Source organism: Thalassophryne amazonica, chromosome 4 (genome assembly GCF_902500255.1).
Source record: "Thalassophryne amazonica chromosome 4, fThaAma1.1, whole genome shotgun sequence".
NCBI classification, from domain to species: domain Eukaryota; kingdom Metazoa; phylum Chordata; class Actinopteri; order Batrachoidiformes; family Batrachoididae; genus Thalassophryne; species Thalassophryne amazonica.
Window position 1 is genome coordinate 2,371,531 of NC_047106.1, and position 17,710 is coordinate 2,389,240.

The following is a 17,710-nucleotide window of genomic DNA, read 5'->3' on the forward strand; positions in this document are numbered from 1 at the left end:
GAACAGTAGCTGTAGAAATGTGCGTACGCCCAGCCAGGATGTTGGAGTGGTGCACCGCACATTTCCACGCTAACCCTGAACCGCGCTTTTATGATGCTGGATTGAAACCAAAAAAGACCTTTGACCCCGTAATTCCAACTGCTCCATTTCCACGATGACAAAGAAACAGGAAGTCAAAATCTGTTTCAAAACCTGTTTTTTTTTTTTTTTTGTGCTGCAGTAAAAACAAAATCTGAGTCGGGTTCGTCTTCTGCAGGATTTAATAGTTTCTTGGATGTTTTTGTTACAGCTCGACAGCATTACTCCATATACAAGTACAAGTACTGCGTTTTGTACACATTTTATTCAAATACATCATTTCAGCGCCGTATTTACAAACACGTTCATATTTACACAGTTTCATGTCAGTGCAACGTCACGTTTCAACATGTTACAAAAAGCTCTTTAAATTAACTTCAGATCCACAAAAACCAACTTACAGCTCAGTAGTCGACATATCGCAACATTCCTGTGGGCGGGGCCAGGGGTGGGACTCAGAAGCACCATGAAATTGATGAGGTGGAGCTACTAGCGTGACGAGAGTCAGAGGGTTCGACAGTTTCACGCACATTTCATTTTTGGGGACAGAAACATTTACCTGCAATCAGTCAGACGCAGTGCTGAAATATGGAAACACTAAAACCACTTTTTGAAATATGTGGACATTATCTTCTTATTTTGCACCAACAGCATTTGTATTTTGTGCTTGTTTTTTTGGCATTCACTCCTCTGGCAACACCTCGATGGGACTCGGCCCACAGATTTGGAACCAGCAGTCTGCAGAAAAATGAAGCTTTGTTCACAAACAAACTGTGTTCACAGTGATCAGAGTCTAAACAACAAACACTCAGAAACCTGCTGACAGTGAACGGAGCACGAGGCGGCGCTCACGCGTGTGAAGCTTCAGGCAAAGAAAAAAAAGAAAAAAGAAAAAAAAAGATGCATTTTAAGCAACTGAGTTCAGAATCGCAGTGAACACGTTAACAAAGGTGAAGTGAGGCAGTGAATCAGAATCAGGTGAATTCTTCAAATTGGATTTCAGAATCGGAAAATGTCAGTCACACCGAGGGGGCGGGGCCAGAGAAAGACCAGTTATTCTTACACATCAACATCTGCATGAAATTCTTATTTCAAGGTCATGAATTAGACAAAAGACCAAATTAATAAATGATAATTGAAGAATGTGAATTTAGTCGTTTGCATCAATTTGTTTTTCTTCATATTTGTGCAAAGGAAGATTCATGTAAAAGTGAATTAATTTGTGCACACCACTGATTATTCTGTTATCAATAAATGCAAACTTTCTGTGAGTGAAATAATTCATGCAGTAATTAAACTGATGATTTGTGACAAGCACAAATTAATAATTACATATTAATTATTAAGCAAATCACAGAAAGTGAAATGTGAACGATTTATTCATTCAAAGTCTCCAAACAGGAATTAGTGTTAAATCTTTTTTTTTTTGACCATGAAGGAAGAATTAAAGTGCAGATTAATGTTAAGAATTCTAATTGTTATATTCATGAATTTAACACTGAATTAATACATCTGAGTGCTAATTAAGAACTTTGAATGGAATGAATTAAAACTACATATTTTGGAATTTGTGAGCAATTAATTATTCATTATAATGAGTCTCAAAGTTAAATATTTTATTTTTAAACAAAAAACATACACACACACACACACTATATATACATACATACATACATATTATATATATATATATATATATATATATATATATATATATATACACACACACACAAACAAATAAAATCTTTATTAAACATGAAATAAAGAGTTCAACAACTTTTGTAGCTTTCTTTTGAAATCGTGGCACCCGTCATTTTATTTGCAAAATGAGTAACGTGGATGAGACATTTTGGGTCAAAGGTCAAATAGCGCATAAATCAGCAGTGATTATTTGGCAGCGATGTCACATTTATGTGTTAAGTGAAATGTGTGAAGCTCATCAATGACATGGAAGTGAGTAATACTGTCGCAGTTTAGCCAAAAACTACACAAATCAATGAGGTAGCATACGACCCCCCCAACACACTACCCCCCACACACAAACAAAACAAAATAAAATAAATAAAAACAACAAAATTAATAAAAACTATTTCCTCAGTTTCTTGTTTTAACAAGAACATTTCATGTTAAAGACATTTTTCTCTGCAATAATTTATTTTGAAGGACTTTTAGGAAACGTCACCGCGTTCAGAACGATTCGCTCCGATGTACAAATCGCTCTTCTTTGTTGTGCGTTACATGAGAAAGCTTCAGTCATTGCAGAACGCTAATGAGGAAACCCCGACCAGAACATCTGCAGAGTTCATAATTGACGTGAAACCTTCAACCAGAGAAAAATGTCGTTAAATGGTGAAAACAATTATTGATCGCGAGAACAGAAACCGGCTGCTTTTGCTTCTTGGCGGTTGAACTGTGACATGCTGTTGGCACCGAGGAGACGGCGGGTCAGTCTGGTTCCATTTGTGCAGGACTCCGTTCTACACCTGGAATTTAAAACCTGGAGCCCCAATCAGCCAATCACAGCACTCCGTTCTGATTCATTTCAAATGTTCAGCAGCAGACTTTATTTATTCATTTATTTATTTTAAATTCTTATTTATTGTACTTTAAACTGGTTTGAAACCAGATCCAAGTTTCTTCTGAAGTTAAACCAGTTTGAAGATGAACCGGTTTTGCCTGTGATCCGTTTGGATCCTTGGTTCTGTCTCACTAAGACTTCTTAAAAGAATTTTCTCAAATTTTCTGACAGATTTTTTTTTTGTTTCAGCTGAATTTCAGATATTTAGCAAAGAAAAGACTTCAGTTCTGATCCTCAGTCGTGGGACCGGCGGTTTTGTGGGTCGTTTCAAAACAAAACATTCAAACTGCTTAAATCGATTTATTTTTTTGTGACGTCGTGTTGGATAATTCCAGGTGTAGACATCCCCCCCATTCTGACATCATAAACAAAGCAGCACCGTTTCACGCGTTGGACACTGGGGGGGGGGCTAGTCTGGACAGATGCGTTTTTCCCGCTGAGCCTCGGCCGCGGTGAGGAGGGTCCATTTGTTCCGCTGGGCTCAGAAAAGTGCAGCAGTTTAGTGCTTGAACTGCAGCTTCGTCTCGGCAAACGTAAGTTCACATGGATGCAGAAAAAGTGCTGCGATGCATCCTGAAGGACGAAGTGCCGCCGTGCGACGGCGCCGTCCATCAGTTCCTGGTACTTTGTTAACCAACACGTGGCGCAATATGAGCAGCGTTACTGCAGGACGCAGTACTTCTTATAGTCCGACTCAAAGTCTTCGTCCATGCTACTGGTGTCGGCAATCTTCTTCCCCTCGACCTTTGGGAGGAACTGCGAGTATGCGACGTCCTGCTGCTCATAGAACAAGATGTAGGCGGAGTCAGTGTCAATCTCCTCTGAGTGCACCTCCTGAAAATTAATTCAAAGAGTTTAGATTTCTGTTATTTGAAATCACAACAAAGCAGGTTTATTTATGTCTTAATTTTTAAAGTTAGGAGTGTGTGAAGGCTCCATTAATCTCTGCTGGTCAGAACGCCCCCTGCAGGTGGAGTATATAACGTACACAGGAATGAATTTACTCTAAAACCTGGATTTGGATGACGGCTCACGAACTGTGGGAGCAGACAGTCTCCTTCGGTCTGCACAAACAAACCATTTGGAGAATGTGAGAGACTCAAAGAGACCTCCACAACAAGAGCAAATTTCACATTTATTTTGGCTTCTCTCACTTTTTTCTTTCAAAGGAAATAATCTGAGTGCCTCTGTGGTTTAGGAAAACAAATCAACATATCTGTCTGTTATTTTGGTATTTTTCAGGACTATTCCCAGATCTCGGCTGTTTACTCTGTAATGTCGCATCTTCGGTTTTTTACTTTGTATGTTTGATGGGGAAAAGTTTATACTGAAGAAAAGGATTTAGGTTTTTTTCTATTTAGCCGAAATATATCTCTCTCCAGGCAACATTTTTCTTTCACTAATATAGCGAGCGAGAAAACAACATATTATAAATGAAAGCAAATTAAAGATAATCAATTGCTCCACATTACGAATCATCACTTTTGGATAACATCAGCAATGAGAATAATAATATACTTTTTGACATGATCAAATCAAACTCGTCCAAACTGAAGCTTGATTCATTTTTCAGGAAATGCACTTAAAATTTCCCCGTAAACAAAACGGCGGCGTGTTTTTGGGCCTCACCTTGCAGCTGCTGTCGTTGTAACAGTACCACTTGTCGTTGGGGTTTTTGGCGTACGTCACATAGTGGCCTCCTCCCAGAATTCCTGAATGGCACTGAGGACAGAAACGGGCTTCAGCAGAAACATTCCACAGCCTCCACAAAGCTACAGCCACATATCATGGAAAAGGACCGACCCCTTGCCATGGCGACGGCAGTGACTCACAGATATTGCATAGAGGTTGTAGACGGCGTCCAGACAGACGTCTCGCTGTGGCAGCGAGGCGTCGAGGTCGGAGGCATCGGAGCCCAGCCCGCTGCCCTCGCCGTTCATAAGGACCATATCGCCGTGGCTGGCGGGCGCCTCGGGACCCGACAGAGACTCGTCTCCTGATGCAGGAAGCCCGTCTGTCTCTGTCTGCGGCGCACCGACCCCGGTGTCAGGATCATGGATGGCGGCAGCCTCCAGGTTCTCCTTGCTGCTGGACAGACGGCTCCGACTGCCCAGCTGGGGTAGACGGAGCCGACCCGGCCTGCGACCCCCGCTGCCGGTCTTGGGACTGCTGGAGGGGCTGCTGGTCCGGCTCGGAGACCGCGCTGGCGTTCTGCTAGAGGTGGGGGAAGCTGTTTGAAAAGCAAAGACTTTAATGACGCCATGTTCAGAAGTGTAGCCTGAAAACACTGTGAATAAAACGCCGTGTGAGGTCATTTAGGGGTCACCGCCCACCGCCAGGTTCTGATTGGCCCGTTGGTGTTCTACCTTTGGGGAGGTTGCAGAATCCAGCAGGGGCAGAAATGGAGGACAAGTTGTCCTCTCCAACCCTCAGCAGGTCCTCGCCTTCGCTCCGGGAGTGGAGGTGATGCTGCGCCATGTCTCTTGGTGCCAGGAAGGCGCTGGGATCGAAACTCTCTTGCGGAAACTTAACGATCTTCTGGGACTTGATCCAGCGACCGTTCACAAACTGGAACCGCTTTAAGTGAACAATCTGGAGAGAACAAACGTGACATTTTGATGTCATTTGGACAACAGGTGACCAACCCGTCTATGTCATGATGAACCCTTTGAACCCTCTCTCTGCATAGTCACGGCTCAAACTAAAAAAAACTGTCGGACACAGACCAGAATGGGCGGCAGCCTCCAGAGGTCCAACTTCTTGGTGGCCATGCGGTGCGTCTTGCACTTGGAGCAGTAGTAGAGTTCGTCCTCGCCCAGCTCCTCTTCGCCGGTGAACGCCCTCAGACAGCTGTCCAGACTGATGGGCTCGGCCTGAGCCCGGCGTGACTGCTCCACGCTGCAGTGCTCCTCCACGATCTGCACACAGAGAACCCTCAGACACCTCCTCAGGACCTTCAGTCTGCAGCCAGACGGCACAGAACAACGTCTGGTCCTCTGCGGTCATACTCAGAACGTCTTTTCATTTGGACATTTAAACCATCAACCAGAACGGTGACTCCAATTATCATCATCACATCTGACTGTCTGAGGGTCCATGACACCACCTCAAATTAACATCACCCTGTTTTTCACCTTCTCACAGCTGCTGCTTTTACTGTGACTGCATCAAAATGAACAGTTCTCACTTAAAAACGAGACGTCAGAACACGACATCACACTTACTGGAATTATTCTGTGCCTCCGTTCTTAATGTTAGCAGCTACATTCCATTGAAGCGCACGCTGGGACGCTGCTAGTAACGACGTCACTGCTGTCGGAAACACCCGAGTACTCAGGAGTACTTTGTTTTCAGACGTCTCCGTAGCTGGTGGCTCTTCAGATGGTCACTAACTAGGGATGGGTATTGATAAGATTTTATCAATATCGATGCCATTATCAATTCTGCTTATCGATCTGCTTCCTTATTGATTCCCTTATCGATACCTCCTGTGAATTTTCTGTGTACTAAAAGTCAGCTTTACAGGTTTTTCTATGTCAACATTTATTGAGTCTTAAGGTAAATAAATGTGAAATTGGTCACTGGATCTGTAATTTTTTGTTAAACAAGACAAACTTAGATGATGAACTTAGATGAACTGTCAGGAAAGGATTATATTGTGTGTTTCTGATGACATTGAACAGATGTTTAACAGAAAATATGTTTTCTGCAAAATGTGTTTTCTTTTAAAGGAAACTATACGTAAGACCAGAAATTGGAGTTAAAAGAAGAATTTGAGTGAAAACACTTAATCTGTAAAGAAAATGAACAATGGATTAAAAACGTTGAGTGACCCCACAGACTGGGTGGAGCTCAAGAAGTGAGCTTATTAGTATTTTTGGTGTAAAAGTGTTAAGTTTAGAAAGGCCACTCATTCTGGGTGGAGTCACTGACCCCTGAAGTGTATAAAATGCTTTGTCCAGTGTCAGGTCTTCAAAGCGGCCCTGGTGATGCTGTAACGTGATCTCTGTGTGCTGCTTCCTTTTGCCGGCAAAATCAAAACTGTGACTTTGGGACTTTAATTCTCTCTGATTTTTATGGACACTTTTAAGGAAAAGATTCTCTGATTGAGCAGCAGAAAAAACTCAGACTGTGTCTGGTGAGTAAGAACTTTGCTCTAAATTCTCTACGACAGATCTTTGATCTCTGGACATAAATAAAAATAAACTAAATCTGTAGTTTTTGTCAAAAGCATTTCCTTTCAGGTATTAATGAGACAAATGTAACTCCACAGACTGAGCTGAGTTCTCCTTTCACTAACAACCTAAATCCAAGCTGTTATGATTTCAGTGTGACATGTCCTTTAAAATCGGGGTGGAAAAAAGGGAACATTTTTAATTTTAGAAATTTAAAAAGGTTTGTGGCTGTGATAACTAACGATTATTTAGACTTAAAGGCCTCTACTGGTGGTTGGCTCTCACTGCGGTATTGTATCACTTCCTGTTCCGGAGCACAGTGGTGTTTTTCTGTATCTGTTAGCTGTTTAATCTGCGCAGTTAGATTGATCTAGTTAACTAGATAACGATTTGTTTCACAGTGTAATCTTCACGTGCCTTAACTAAAGCACTCCCTCTGCTGAATCACCTCTAAATTATTTACACATTATTCACTTTGTGTGTTTTTAGGAATCCACTAGCTTAGCGCAGCTACTAGCTCTCAGCCGATTTAGCATGGCGGCTTCTCCTGTCTCTCCCGCACTTTTCTGCTCTGGGTGTGAAATGTTTAGTTATTCCTTGGCCTCCTTTAGCAGTAACGGTACTTGTAATAAGTGTAGCTTATTCGTAGCTTTGGAGGCCAGGCTGGGCGAATTGGAGACTCGGCTCTGCACCGTGGAAAATTCTACAGCTAGCCGGGCCCCTGTAGTCGGTGCGGACCAAGGTAGCTTAGCCGCCGTTAGTTCCCTTCCAGCAGATCCCGAGCAGCCGGGAAAGCAGGCCGACTGGGTGACTGTGAGGAGGAAGCGTAGCCCTAAACAGAAGCCCCGTGTACACCGCCAACCCATTCACATCTCTAACCGTTTTTCCCCACTCGGTGACACACCCGCCGAGGAATAAACTCTGGTTATTGGCGACTCTGTTTTGAGAAATGTGAAGTTAGCGATACCAGCAACCATAGTCAATTGTCTTCCGGGGGCCAGAGCAGGCGACATTGAAGGAAATTTGAAACTGCTGGCTAAGGCTAAGCGTAAATTTGGTAAGATTGTAATTCACGTCGGCAGTAATGACACTCGGTTACGCCAATCGGAGGTCACTAAAATTAACATTGAATCGGTGTGTAACTTTGCAAAAACAATGTCGGACTCTGTAGTTTTCTCTGGGCCCCTCCCCAATCGGACCGGGAGTGACATGTTTAGCCGCGTGTTCTCCTTGAATTGCTGGCTGTCTGAGTGGTGTCCAAAAAATGAGGTGGGCTTCATAGATAATTGGCAAAGCTTCTGGGGAAAACCTGGTCTTGTTAGGAGAGACAGCATCCATCCCACTTTGGATGGAGCAGCTCTCATTTCTAGAAATCTGGCCAATTTTCTTAAATCCTCCAAACCGTGACTATCCAGGGCTGGGACCAGGAAGCAGAGTTGTAGTCTTACACACCTCTCTGCAGCTTCTCTCCAACTGCCATCCCCTCATTACCCCATCCCCGTAGAGACGGTGCCTGCTCCCAGACTACCAATAACCAGCAAAAATCTATTTAAGCATAAAAATTCAAAAAGAAAAAACAATATAGCACCTTCAACTGCACCACAGACTAAAACAGTTAAATGTGGTCTATTAAACATTAGGTCTCTCTCTTCTAAGTCTCTGTTAGTAAATGATATAATAATTGATCAACATATTGATTTATTCTGCCTAACAGAAACCTGGTTACAGCAGGATGAATATGTTAGTTTAAATGAGTCAACACCCCCGAGTCACACTAACTGCCAGAACGCTCGTAGCACGGGCCGAGGCGGAGGATTAGCAGCAATCTTCCACTCCAGCTTATTAATTAATCAAAAACCCAGACAGAGCTTTAATTCATTTGAAAGCTTGACTCTTAGTCTTGTCCATCCAAATTGGAAGTCCCAAAAACCAGTTTTATTTGTTATTATCTATCATCCACCTGGTCGTTACTGTGAGTTTCTCTGAATTTTCAGACCTTTTGTCTGACTTAGTGCTTAGCTCAGATAATTATAGTGGGCGATTTTAACATCCACACAGATGCTGAGAATGACAGCCTCAACACTGCATTTAATCTATTATTAGACTCAATTGGCTTTGCTCAAAATGTAAATGAGTCCACCCACCACTTTAATCATATCTTAGATCTTGTTCTGACTGCTTCGATCTTAAATATGATCAATCTATCTTTATTAGTTGGCTATGTACCACAGGCTTTTAAGGTGGCAGTAATTAAACCATTACTTAAAAAGCCATCACTTGACCCAGCTATCTTAGCTAATTATAGGCTAATCTCCAACCTTCCTTTTCTCTCAAAAATTCTTGAAAGGGTAGTTGTAAAACAGCTAACTGATCATCTGCAGAGGAATGGTCTATTTGAAGAGTTTCAGTCAGGTTTTAGAATCCATCATAGTACAGAAACAGCATTAGTAAAGGTTACAAATGATCTTCTTATGGCCTCAGACAGTGGACTCATCTCTGTGCTTGTTCTGTAAGACCTCAGTGCTGCGTTTGATACTGTTGGCCATAAAATTTTATTACAGAGATTAGAGCATGCCATAGGTATTAAAGGCACTGCGCTGCGATGGTTTAGATCATTATTTATCTAATAGATTACAATTTGTTCATGTAAATGGGGAATCTTCTTCACAGACTAAGGTTAATTATGGAGTTCCACAAGGTTCTGTGCTAGGACCAATTTTATTCACTTTATACATGTTTCCCTTAGGCAGTATTATTAGACAGCATTGCTTAAATTTTCATTGTTACGCAGATGATACCCAGCTTTAGGGTATGTCCTTCAATGCACATATTAAACAAATATGTAGGACTGCTTTTTTGCATTTGTGCAATATCTCTAAAATTAGAAAGGTCTCGTCTCAGAGTGATGCTGAAAAACTAATTCATGCATTTATTTCCTCTAGGCTGGACTACTGTAATTCATTATTATCAGGTTGTCCTAAAAGTTCCCTGAAAAGCCTTCAGTTAATTCAAAATGCTGCAGCTAGAGTACTGACAGGGACTAGAAGGAGAGAGCATATCTCACCCATATTGGCCTCTCTTCATTGGCTTCCTGTTAATTCTAGAATAGAATTTAAAATTCTTCTTCTTACTTATAAGGTTTTGAATAATCAGGTCCCATCTTATCTTAGGGACCTCATAGTACCATATCACCCCAATAGAGCGCTTTGCTCTCAGACTGCAGGCTTACTTGTAGTTCCTAGGGTTTGTAAGAGTAGAATGGGAGGCAGAGCCTTCAGCTTTCAGGCTCCTCTCCTGTGGAACCAGCTCCCAATTCAGATCAGGGAGACAGACACCCTCTCTACTTTTAAGATTAGGCTTAAAACTTTCCTTTTTGTTCAAGCTTATAGTTAGGGCTGGATCAGGTGACCCTGAACCATCCCTTAGTTATGCTGCTATAGACTTAGACTGCTGGGGGGTTCCCATGATGCACTGAGTGTTTCTTTCTTTTTGCTCTGTATGCACCACTCTGCATGTAATCATTAGTGATTGATCTCTGCTCCCCTCCACAGCATGTCTTTTTCCTGGTTCTCTCCCTCAGCCCCAACCAGTCCCAGCAGAAGACTGCCCCTCCCTGAGCCTGGTTCTGCTGGAGGTTTCTTCCTGTTAAAAGGGAGTTTTTCCTTCCCACTGTCGCCAAGTGCTTGCCCACAGGGGGTCGTTTTGACCGTTGGGGTTTTTCTGTAATTATTGTATGGCCTTGCCTTACAATATAAGGCGCCTTGGGGCAACTGTTTGTTGTGATTTGGCGCTATATAAATAAAATTGATTTGATTTGATTAAAGGAGTCAGCAGAACCTAAAGTCCATTGGTTAAAGTTGTTTGTGCAGTTAATTCTTGGGTCAATTTCTGATTTCCATGTTATTTATTTATTTATTTATTTACTTTCAAACAGCGCCACCTGCAGTTTAGCCTGAAGTGGATTAAAGTTACACCTGAAATCTGACTGACTCAGAGGCAGCACACAGATCAGATCCAGGATCAGAGCCATGTCTGTCTTCAAAAAGCAGAGACAAAGTCTGTGGCCTGTCCTCCCACTTCACAGAACACGTCAAGGTCATCAGTCTTAGGTCAAGGCCAAATCAGAGGTCATGATGCTCCGCTTCCTGTATTTTAGAGGCGTGGCTTTCCTTGTACGGCTGTGGAACACAGCGGCGAGAGAGTCGACGTCGCTCGACTTACAATCGCTTCAGTCACATCCGGACCTCAGGGCAAAGTCTCGGCACTCGGAGGTGTTTCTGTGTCTCACCCTCTCCTGGGACGTCTGATAGCGTAGGTGCAGGGCCGTGGGGTCCCAGTCCACAGCGATGTAAGAGTTCCCCAAAGATGCTTGGTCCTCCGTGCACTTGACTGTGCAACCTCTGCAGAACCTGGAAAAACAAACCCACAGCCTCAGAGACGCACATTTAAGATCATGAGCCTCCTGCACAAACATAATCCACAGAATCATTTAAATTATTATCGCCAGGGGGCAGTAGTCCATTACAGCCCATCAAACTGCCTCCAGCCACCTGAGAAGACGTAAGATGTTCATGTGAGGTGCACGTAGACACCTCACCTGTACCAGGGGCACCAGGCGCACGAGTTTCCATCCTTACCCACCGCTCGTAACGTGAAGGGGTACTGGTAGCCCAAACTGTCGTCACTGCGGATTGAAACATCATGAGCATTGATTACAACAGCACACCTCCAACAAAATAAAGAATAAATTAGACAATAAATTAAAGACGAATGTTTTATTGTGGCGACACAGAATGAAGATGCTTGCGTCGTCGTCCAGATGCTTATGACACCAAGCGTATCGTATATGGAGCAATGACTCAACAAGTTGAAATGGAACCAATTTTGAAATACATGATGCTTCTCCCCGTGTTTGTGTGGGTCCCTCCCGGTGCTCCGGCTTCCTCCCACATCCAAAGACATGCAGGTGAGATGGACCGGAGACTTTAATTTGTCCGTAGGTGTGACTGTGTGTGTCTGTCTGCGTGTGCCCGTGACAGACTGGCGTCCTGTCCAGGCTGAACCCACCACACACGCTGTGACTGCTGGGATAGACTCCAGTCCCCCGTCACCCTTAATTGGAGTAAACGGTTGTAGATGAGTGAGCGAGTGTTCCTTTAATTATTTTCATCAGTGTATTTCTTTATTTACCAAGTAGACACAACAATACAAGGAATCTGACTTCTGTTTGAGCTGCACTCTCTCTGTGTACAACATGTATACAGATACACTAAAAGTTCAAGTTCAAGTTCATCATTTATTCGCCTCATCATATATACAGATACATACAATGTGGAAATCATTTTAGTCCTATGCGCTCTCTTAAAAAAAAAAAAAAAAAACACTGAATGATTCGCAGTACAGATGTGCAAATGAAACATGCAAGAAAAAATGTGCAGTAAAAAATGTGTGCAAAGGAGAAACAGACAAAAACATTAAAGTTGCACATAAGGTATATGAATGAGTGAGTTTTTTGTCAGGTTAAATTGTTCATCAGTGTGATGGCATGTGGAAAGAAACTGTTCCTGTGTCTGGTTGTTCTGACGTACAGAGCTCTGTCACGTCTACCAGAGGGGATGAGTTTAATCAGGGTGTGTCCAGGGTGGGAGGGGTCTGCAGAGATGTTACCAGCTCGTTGCCTGGTCCTGGGCCAGTATAAGTCCTGGATGGAGGGCAGACTGGCTCCGATGATTATTTTCTGCAGACCTGACAGTTGGTTGAAGTCTGCGCCTGTCACGTTTGGAGGCAGAGGGTAACCAAGCAGAGATGGAGATGCAGGACAGACAGGACAGACTGGATGATGGATGTGTAGAAGATGATGAGCAGTTGAACTTCATGAGCTGTCTGAGGAAGTACATCCTCTGCTGGGCCTTTTTCCTGATGGAGTCTATATGGGACGTCCACTTCAGATCCCCAGAGATGGTGGATCCCAGGAACCGGAAAGTGTCCACAGTAGGCACAGCGTTGTTGAGAAGGTGGGTGATGGTGGGTTTCTCCTGAAGTCTACTATCATCTCCACAGTCTTGAGTGGGTTCAGGTCCAGGATGCTCTGACTGCACCAGAGGACTAACTACTCCACCTCCTGTCTGTATGCAACCTCAGCACCATCCTGGATGAGTCCAATGATGGTGGTGTCGTCTGCAATCGTCAGGAGTTTAACAGAGGGGTTCCCTGAGCTGCAGTTGTTGGTGTAGAGGGAGAAGAGCAGTGGGGAGAGCACACACCCAACGGGCACCAGTGCTGATTGTCCATGTGCTGGATGCGGTGGTGGGCACAGTTCCGCTAATGCGTTAACTACTAATTAGCGAAGCTAACTTTTTTGTTAGCGGATTAGCTTTTCAGCTAACTTTGAAAACCATCAACGGACCAATTAGCGTCTGCTAAATTTAGTTTCGCTAACTTTTAGTCTGCTAACGTTTTTTGCTGGCATAGTGAGTAAAGCCAAAAGGTCAAAAATGTTTGTAAACCCTAAAATCATACATGTCAGTTCCTGTCTGTTATGTGCTTTGCAGCAGTCAGGCAGCTGTGAAGAGCTGAGCTCAACCCGACCCCAGCAGAAGGGGCCTGGCTGCTACTAAAAAAAAAGGAGTTAACATACAGTGCCCCATACTGTGGCAGAAGACCTCAAAAACAAAGCAGTTTTGACTTATGGTCTCATGACTCATTCATCTTCAACAGCTTATCAGGGATTGGGTCATGGGGGCAACAGCTCTAGCAGGGAACTCCAGACTTCCATTTCTTGGGCAACATTGACCACCTCTGACTGGGCGATCCCGAGGCGTTCCCAGGCCAGTGTGGAGATATAATCTCTCCACCTAGTCCTGGGTCTTCCCCGGGGTTTCCTCCCAGATGGATATGCCTTGAATACCTCCCTAGGGAGGCATCCAGGGGGCATCCTTACCAGATGCCCGAACCACCAGCTGGCTCCTTTCAACGCGAAAGACCAGCAGCTCTACTCCAAGCTTTCAATTTTTTGAATTTCAATTTTATTTGGTAAGAGGGACTCCCCATGGATGACCAAGCTTCTCACCCTATTTCTAAGGGAGACACCAGCCACCCTCCTGAGGAAGCCCATTTTGGCCGCTTGTACCCCTGATCGAGTTCTTTCGGTCATGAGCCAAACCTCATGACCATAGGTGAGAGTAGGAATGAAGACTGACCAGTAGATGGAGAGCTTCGTTTTTGGGCTCAGCTCCCTTTTCGTCACAACAGTACGGTAGAGCGAATGCAACACTGTCCCTGCTGCACCGATTCTCCGGCCAATCTCACACTCCATTGTACTCTCACTCGTGAACAAGATCCAGAGTTACTTGAACTATTTCACTTAGGGCAAGACCTCATTCTCTACCCGGAGTAGGCAATCCATCGATTTCCTGCTCAGAACCATGGCCTCAGATTTAGAGGTGCTGAAACTCATTCCAGCTGCTTCACACTCGGCTGCGAACCGATCCAGTGAGTGTTGGAGATCACAGGCCGATGAAGCCAACAGGACCATATCATCTGCAAAAAGAAGTGATGAGACCCTGAGCTGGAAACCAAACTGGAAACCGTCCTCCCCCCGACTACGCCTTGATGTCCTGTCCATGAATATCACAAACAGGATTGAAGAAAAGACGGAGCCCTGGTGGAGGCCAACCCCCACCGGAAACGAGTCCGACTTACTGCCGAGCACGCGAACACAGCTCTCACTTTGCGAGTACAGAGATTGGATGGCCCTGAGAAGGGACCCCCTCACTCCATACTTGTGCAGCACCTCTCACAGTATCTCCCAGAGTACCCGATCATACGCCTTCTCCAAGTCCACAAAACACGTGTAGACTGGATGGGCATACTCTCGCTGCAGCTTCAGCAATGGAAGCTTTGAACATTGCCCATTCTGGTTCAATATCCCCAACCTCCACAGGGAGGGATGAATGAATGAATGAATGAATGAATTTATTTGGCACACAAACTCAACAGTAACAAAAAACTGATACACAAGACAATTCCACAGTGACGTGTGACCAAAAGGGGGTGAGCAGAAGCAAAGCTTAAATGCTAGAAAAGCTCCATCCGAGGTGGGAGTTGAAGATCTGTTGGACAGTGAGCTCCTCCAGACGTTCCAAGATCACCCGCACTATCCGTTTGGGCTAACCAGGTCTATCCAAAGTCCTCCCCCACCCTCTGATCCAACTGACCATCAGAGCTGATCAGTTGACAGCTCTGCCCCTCTCTTCACCTGAGTGTCCAGAACGTGCGTCAGATCAGATGATACGATCACAAAATTGGTCATCAATTTTCGGCCAAGGGTGCTCTGGTACAATGTACACTTATGAGCATCCTTATGTCTATGTGTTTGGACAGCCTGTGACTAGCACAGACGTCAAATAACAAATGACCATTCAGGTTTAGATCAACCAGTTGAAGTTGTTCAAACTTATAAATACCTTGGGACCCTCATTGATAATTCACTGAAAAGTTTGAGTTAAACTGTGAGTCGGTGTCCAGGAAGGGGCACCAGCACTGGGTCTGTATCAGGAAGCTGCCCAACTTCAGCCAAACCATGTTAACACTGTTTTAATGGAGTCTTTTCTGTGGTGGCCTGGTTTGGCAGTCTGACCCTGAGGGACAGGAACAGAGTGTAGGAGATCATTAAATGGTCCAGTTGGCTGATTGGTGAGTCGCAGCTGAGCTTAGAATCCCTGAACACCAGACTGTTACAGCGGATAACCAGCTGCATCACAAGTGATGACTCCACCGTCTGGACAACGAATTCCAGCTCCTACCTTCTGGTCGTAGGTTCAGAGTCCCAAGGTGTCAGACAAAACGCTCGCTACAGGAGCAGCTTTATTCAGCTGCAGTTGTCCACTTGAACAAATCTTAGCAGAGTTTGCACATATTTATTTGATTGAACTATTTATTTGCCCTTTGCACACTAATTTTACACTGGCGCTTTTAGTGGTTTCTCTTGATCAGTGGTGGGCACAGCTAACGAAAACGTTAGCTTCGATAACCATCAATCAGGTACCTGTAAAGTTATCTTTTATGATGATAAACTGATAAAAAAATTTATCTTTATCACAGAAAACTGATAACTATTAGTACTGATTTGGACGCGGCCACATCAGATTACACTGTCGGCTTCTGATAAACCAGTTTCACTTGAAGCGCCGCAGGGGCTGCTGGGTAAATTCAAGGATCACAAACACAAAGAACATATGAAACCCCAAACACTGTCATCATGTTTCAAAAGCAGTAAAACAGTATTAGAAGTCACAGTTTATCTCGGTATTAGATACACCGTCACTTACGAGCTAAAAGCTGCTGCTTTTTTCACACGCTTTGAACCCCGAGGCTTACACAACCGAAATACATCCATTAATGCATTGACTGGCAGAATAAAATACACGTAGTAAATATACATTCTTACCTGTTAGTTTCAGTGGGATTCATCTGAATAAATAATCCACGTTTTAAATCCAAAACAATGTCTTATGCCATGTTCACACCGGGCATGACGCGAGTGACAGCAGCGACAGGTTGCCATGTAATCCCTATGTAAGGACGCGTTTTGGTGCGAAGTCACGCAGCGCGACGGACGCGAATGAAGTGACGCAAGTGAAGCGTTTTTGAGCGACTGGCGCGATATTGCGTCGCGTCACGTCGCCCTCCACCCCAACTTGAAAAATCTGAACCTTTTCATCTTGTTGCGTCGCGATGACCAATCAGGGACTAAATATGTAGTGACGTGGAGATGTCTGGAGTTTGACTGAAGATGTGAACATGTCCTGTATCTGGTAGCAGCCTGTGAGCAGGACTTATATCTCTTTTGTCCTTTATTTCACAATTATGACAGAGTTTTTGGAGCGAGCAGCTCCACAGCAGCGGGAGCAAAGTTTCTTTCTCTTTTTGTTTTACGTGCGCGCGCGAGCGAATCGTCCATGGAGATTATTTTACTTATTAACTACACAGATGTATAATAAAACAAATGGTGACTGGTTTCTAAACACAATTATGACAGTTTTTGGAGCGAGCAGCAGCCCCACAGGAGGGGCAGCGGAGTTTCTTTCTTTTTTTTTTTTAAGTGCGTGCACAAGTGAATCGTCTGTGGAGAGTATTTTATTAATTAACTACACAGATGTATAATAAAACAAATGGTGACTGGTTTCTAAACACAATTATGACAGAGTTTTTTTGGGGAAGAGCGAGCTGCAGCCCCGCAGCAAGCAGCGGAGTGTCTTCCTTTTTTTTTTTCTTTTTCTTAAATTGTTCACATGTGCGCGTGTGAATGGGACAGTTGGTCCTCAAACTGGGTCCCACAGAGGTGGAAGGACCACTGAAAGCAGCCGTGCACGCAGCTCCTGCAGCAAATAATGATACTCCCCGAATTGGGAGCTTTCCACAACAACTCGCTCTGTGTGATCAAGGTCCGTCATGTTAACTTGACTGACAACCGGAGCCAGCGAGCGGAATGGAAGCTCCTCCTATTTGATGACGCACCGGGGCGAATTTTCGCAGCAAAAGCAGAGCGACACACCGGGCAATGGTGATGCGTCCATCACCACGCGACCCCTGCGAATCTGTGGCGTATGATCGCGCCTGGTGTGAACGCGGCATAAATGTGAAGAAAAGTCCCTCTGTACACACAGCTGCGCTGTTAGAGCTCCTCTCCCCCACCGAGTCTTGGCAATTAAATTACAGCCACAAAGAAAGAAAATAAAATAATGTTAAAATTAGTCTGTTTTGTTTTTGTGTCGAGTGGACAAGCCACTGTAACTTGCAAAGTGAACCTGAACTACACTACCCACAAAGCTCCCTGCGTCCGGCCAGTCACGTTGTGCACTTAATGATGTCATCAGTA

At 44.1% G+C, this 17,710-nt stretch overlaps 1 protein-coding gene across 1 annotated transcript in view; it reads right to left on the bottom strand.

The window, feature by feature from the left end:
• Positions 1-246: 246 nt before the first annotated feature.
• The window catches only part of usp32 (ubiquitin specific peptidase 32), a 215,450-nt gene continuing 197,986 nt past the window's right edge, over positions 247-17,710 (bottom strand). Inside the window, exons 28-34 of the mRNA XM_034169021.1 lie at positions 11,429-11,515; positions 11,120-11,240; positions 5,383-5,574; positions 5,023-5,248; positions 4,489-4,886; positions 4,286-4,378; positions 247-3,490 (exon numbers count right to left, since the gene is read on the bottom strand). Of these exons, the coding sequence (XP_034024912.1) occupies positions 3,317-3,490; positions 4,286-4,378; positions 4,489-4,886; positions 5,023-5,248; positions 5,383-5,574; positions 11,120-11,240; positions 11,429-11,515 (1,291 nt within the window). The 3' untranslated portion in view covers positions 247-3,316. The remainder of the gene's footprint in view (positions 3,491-4,285; positions 4,379-4,488; positions 4,887-5,022; positions 5,249-5,382; positions 5,575-11,119; positions 11,241-11,428; positions 11,516-17,710) is intronic.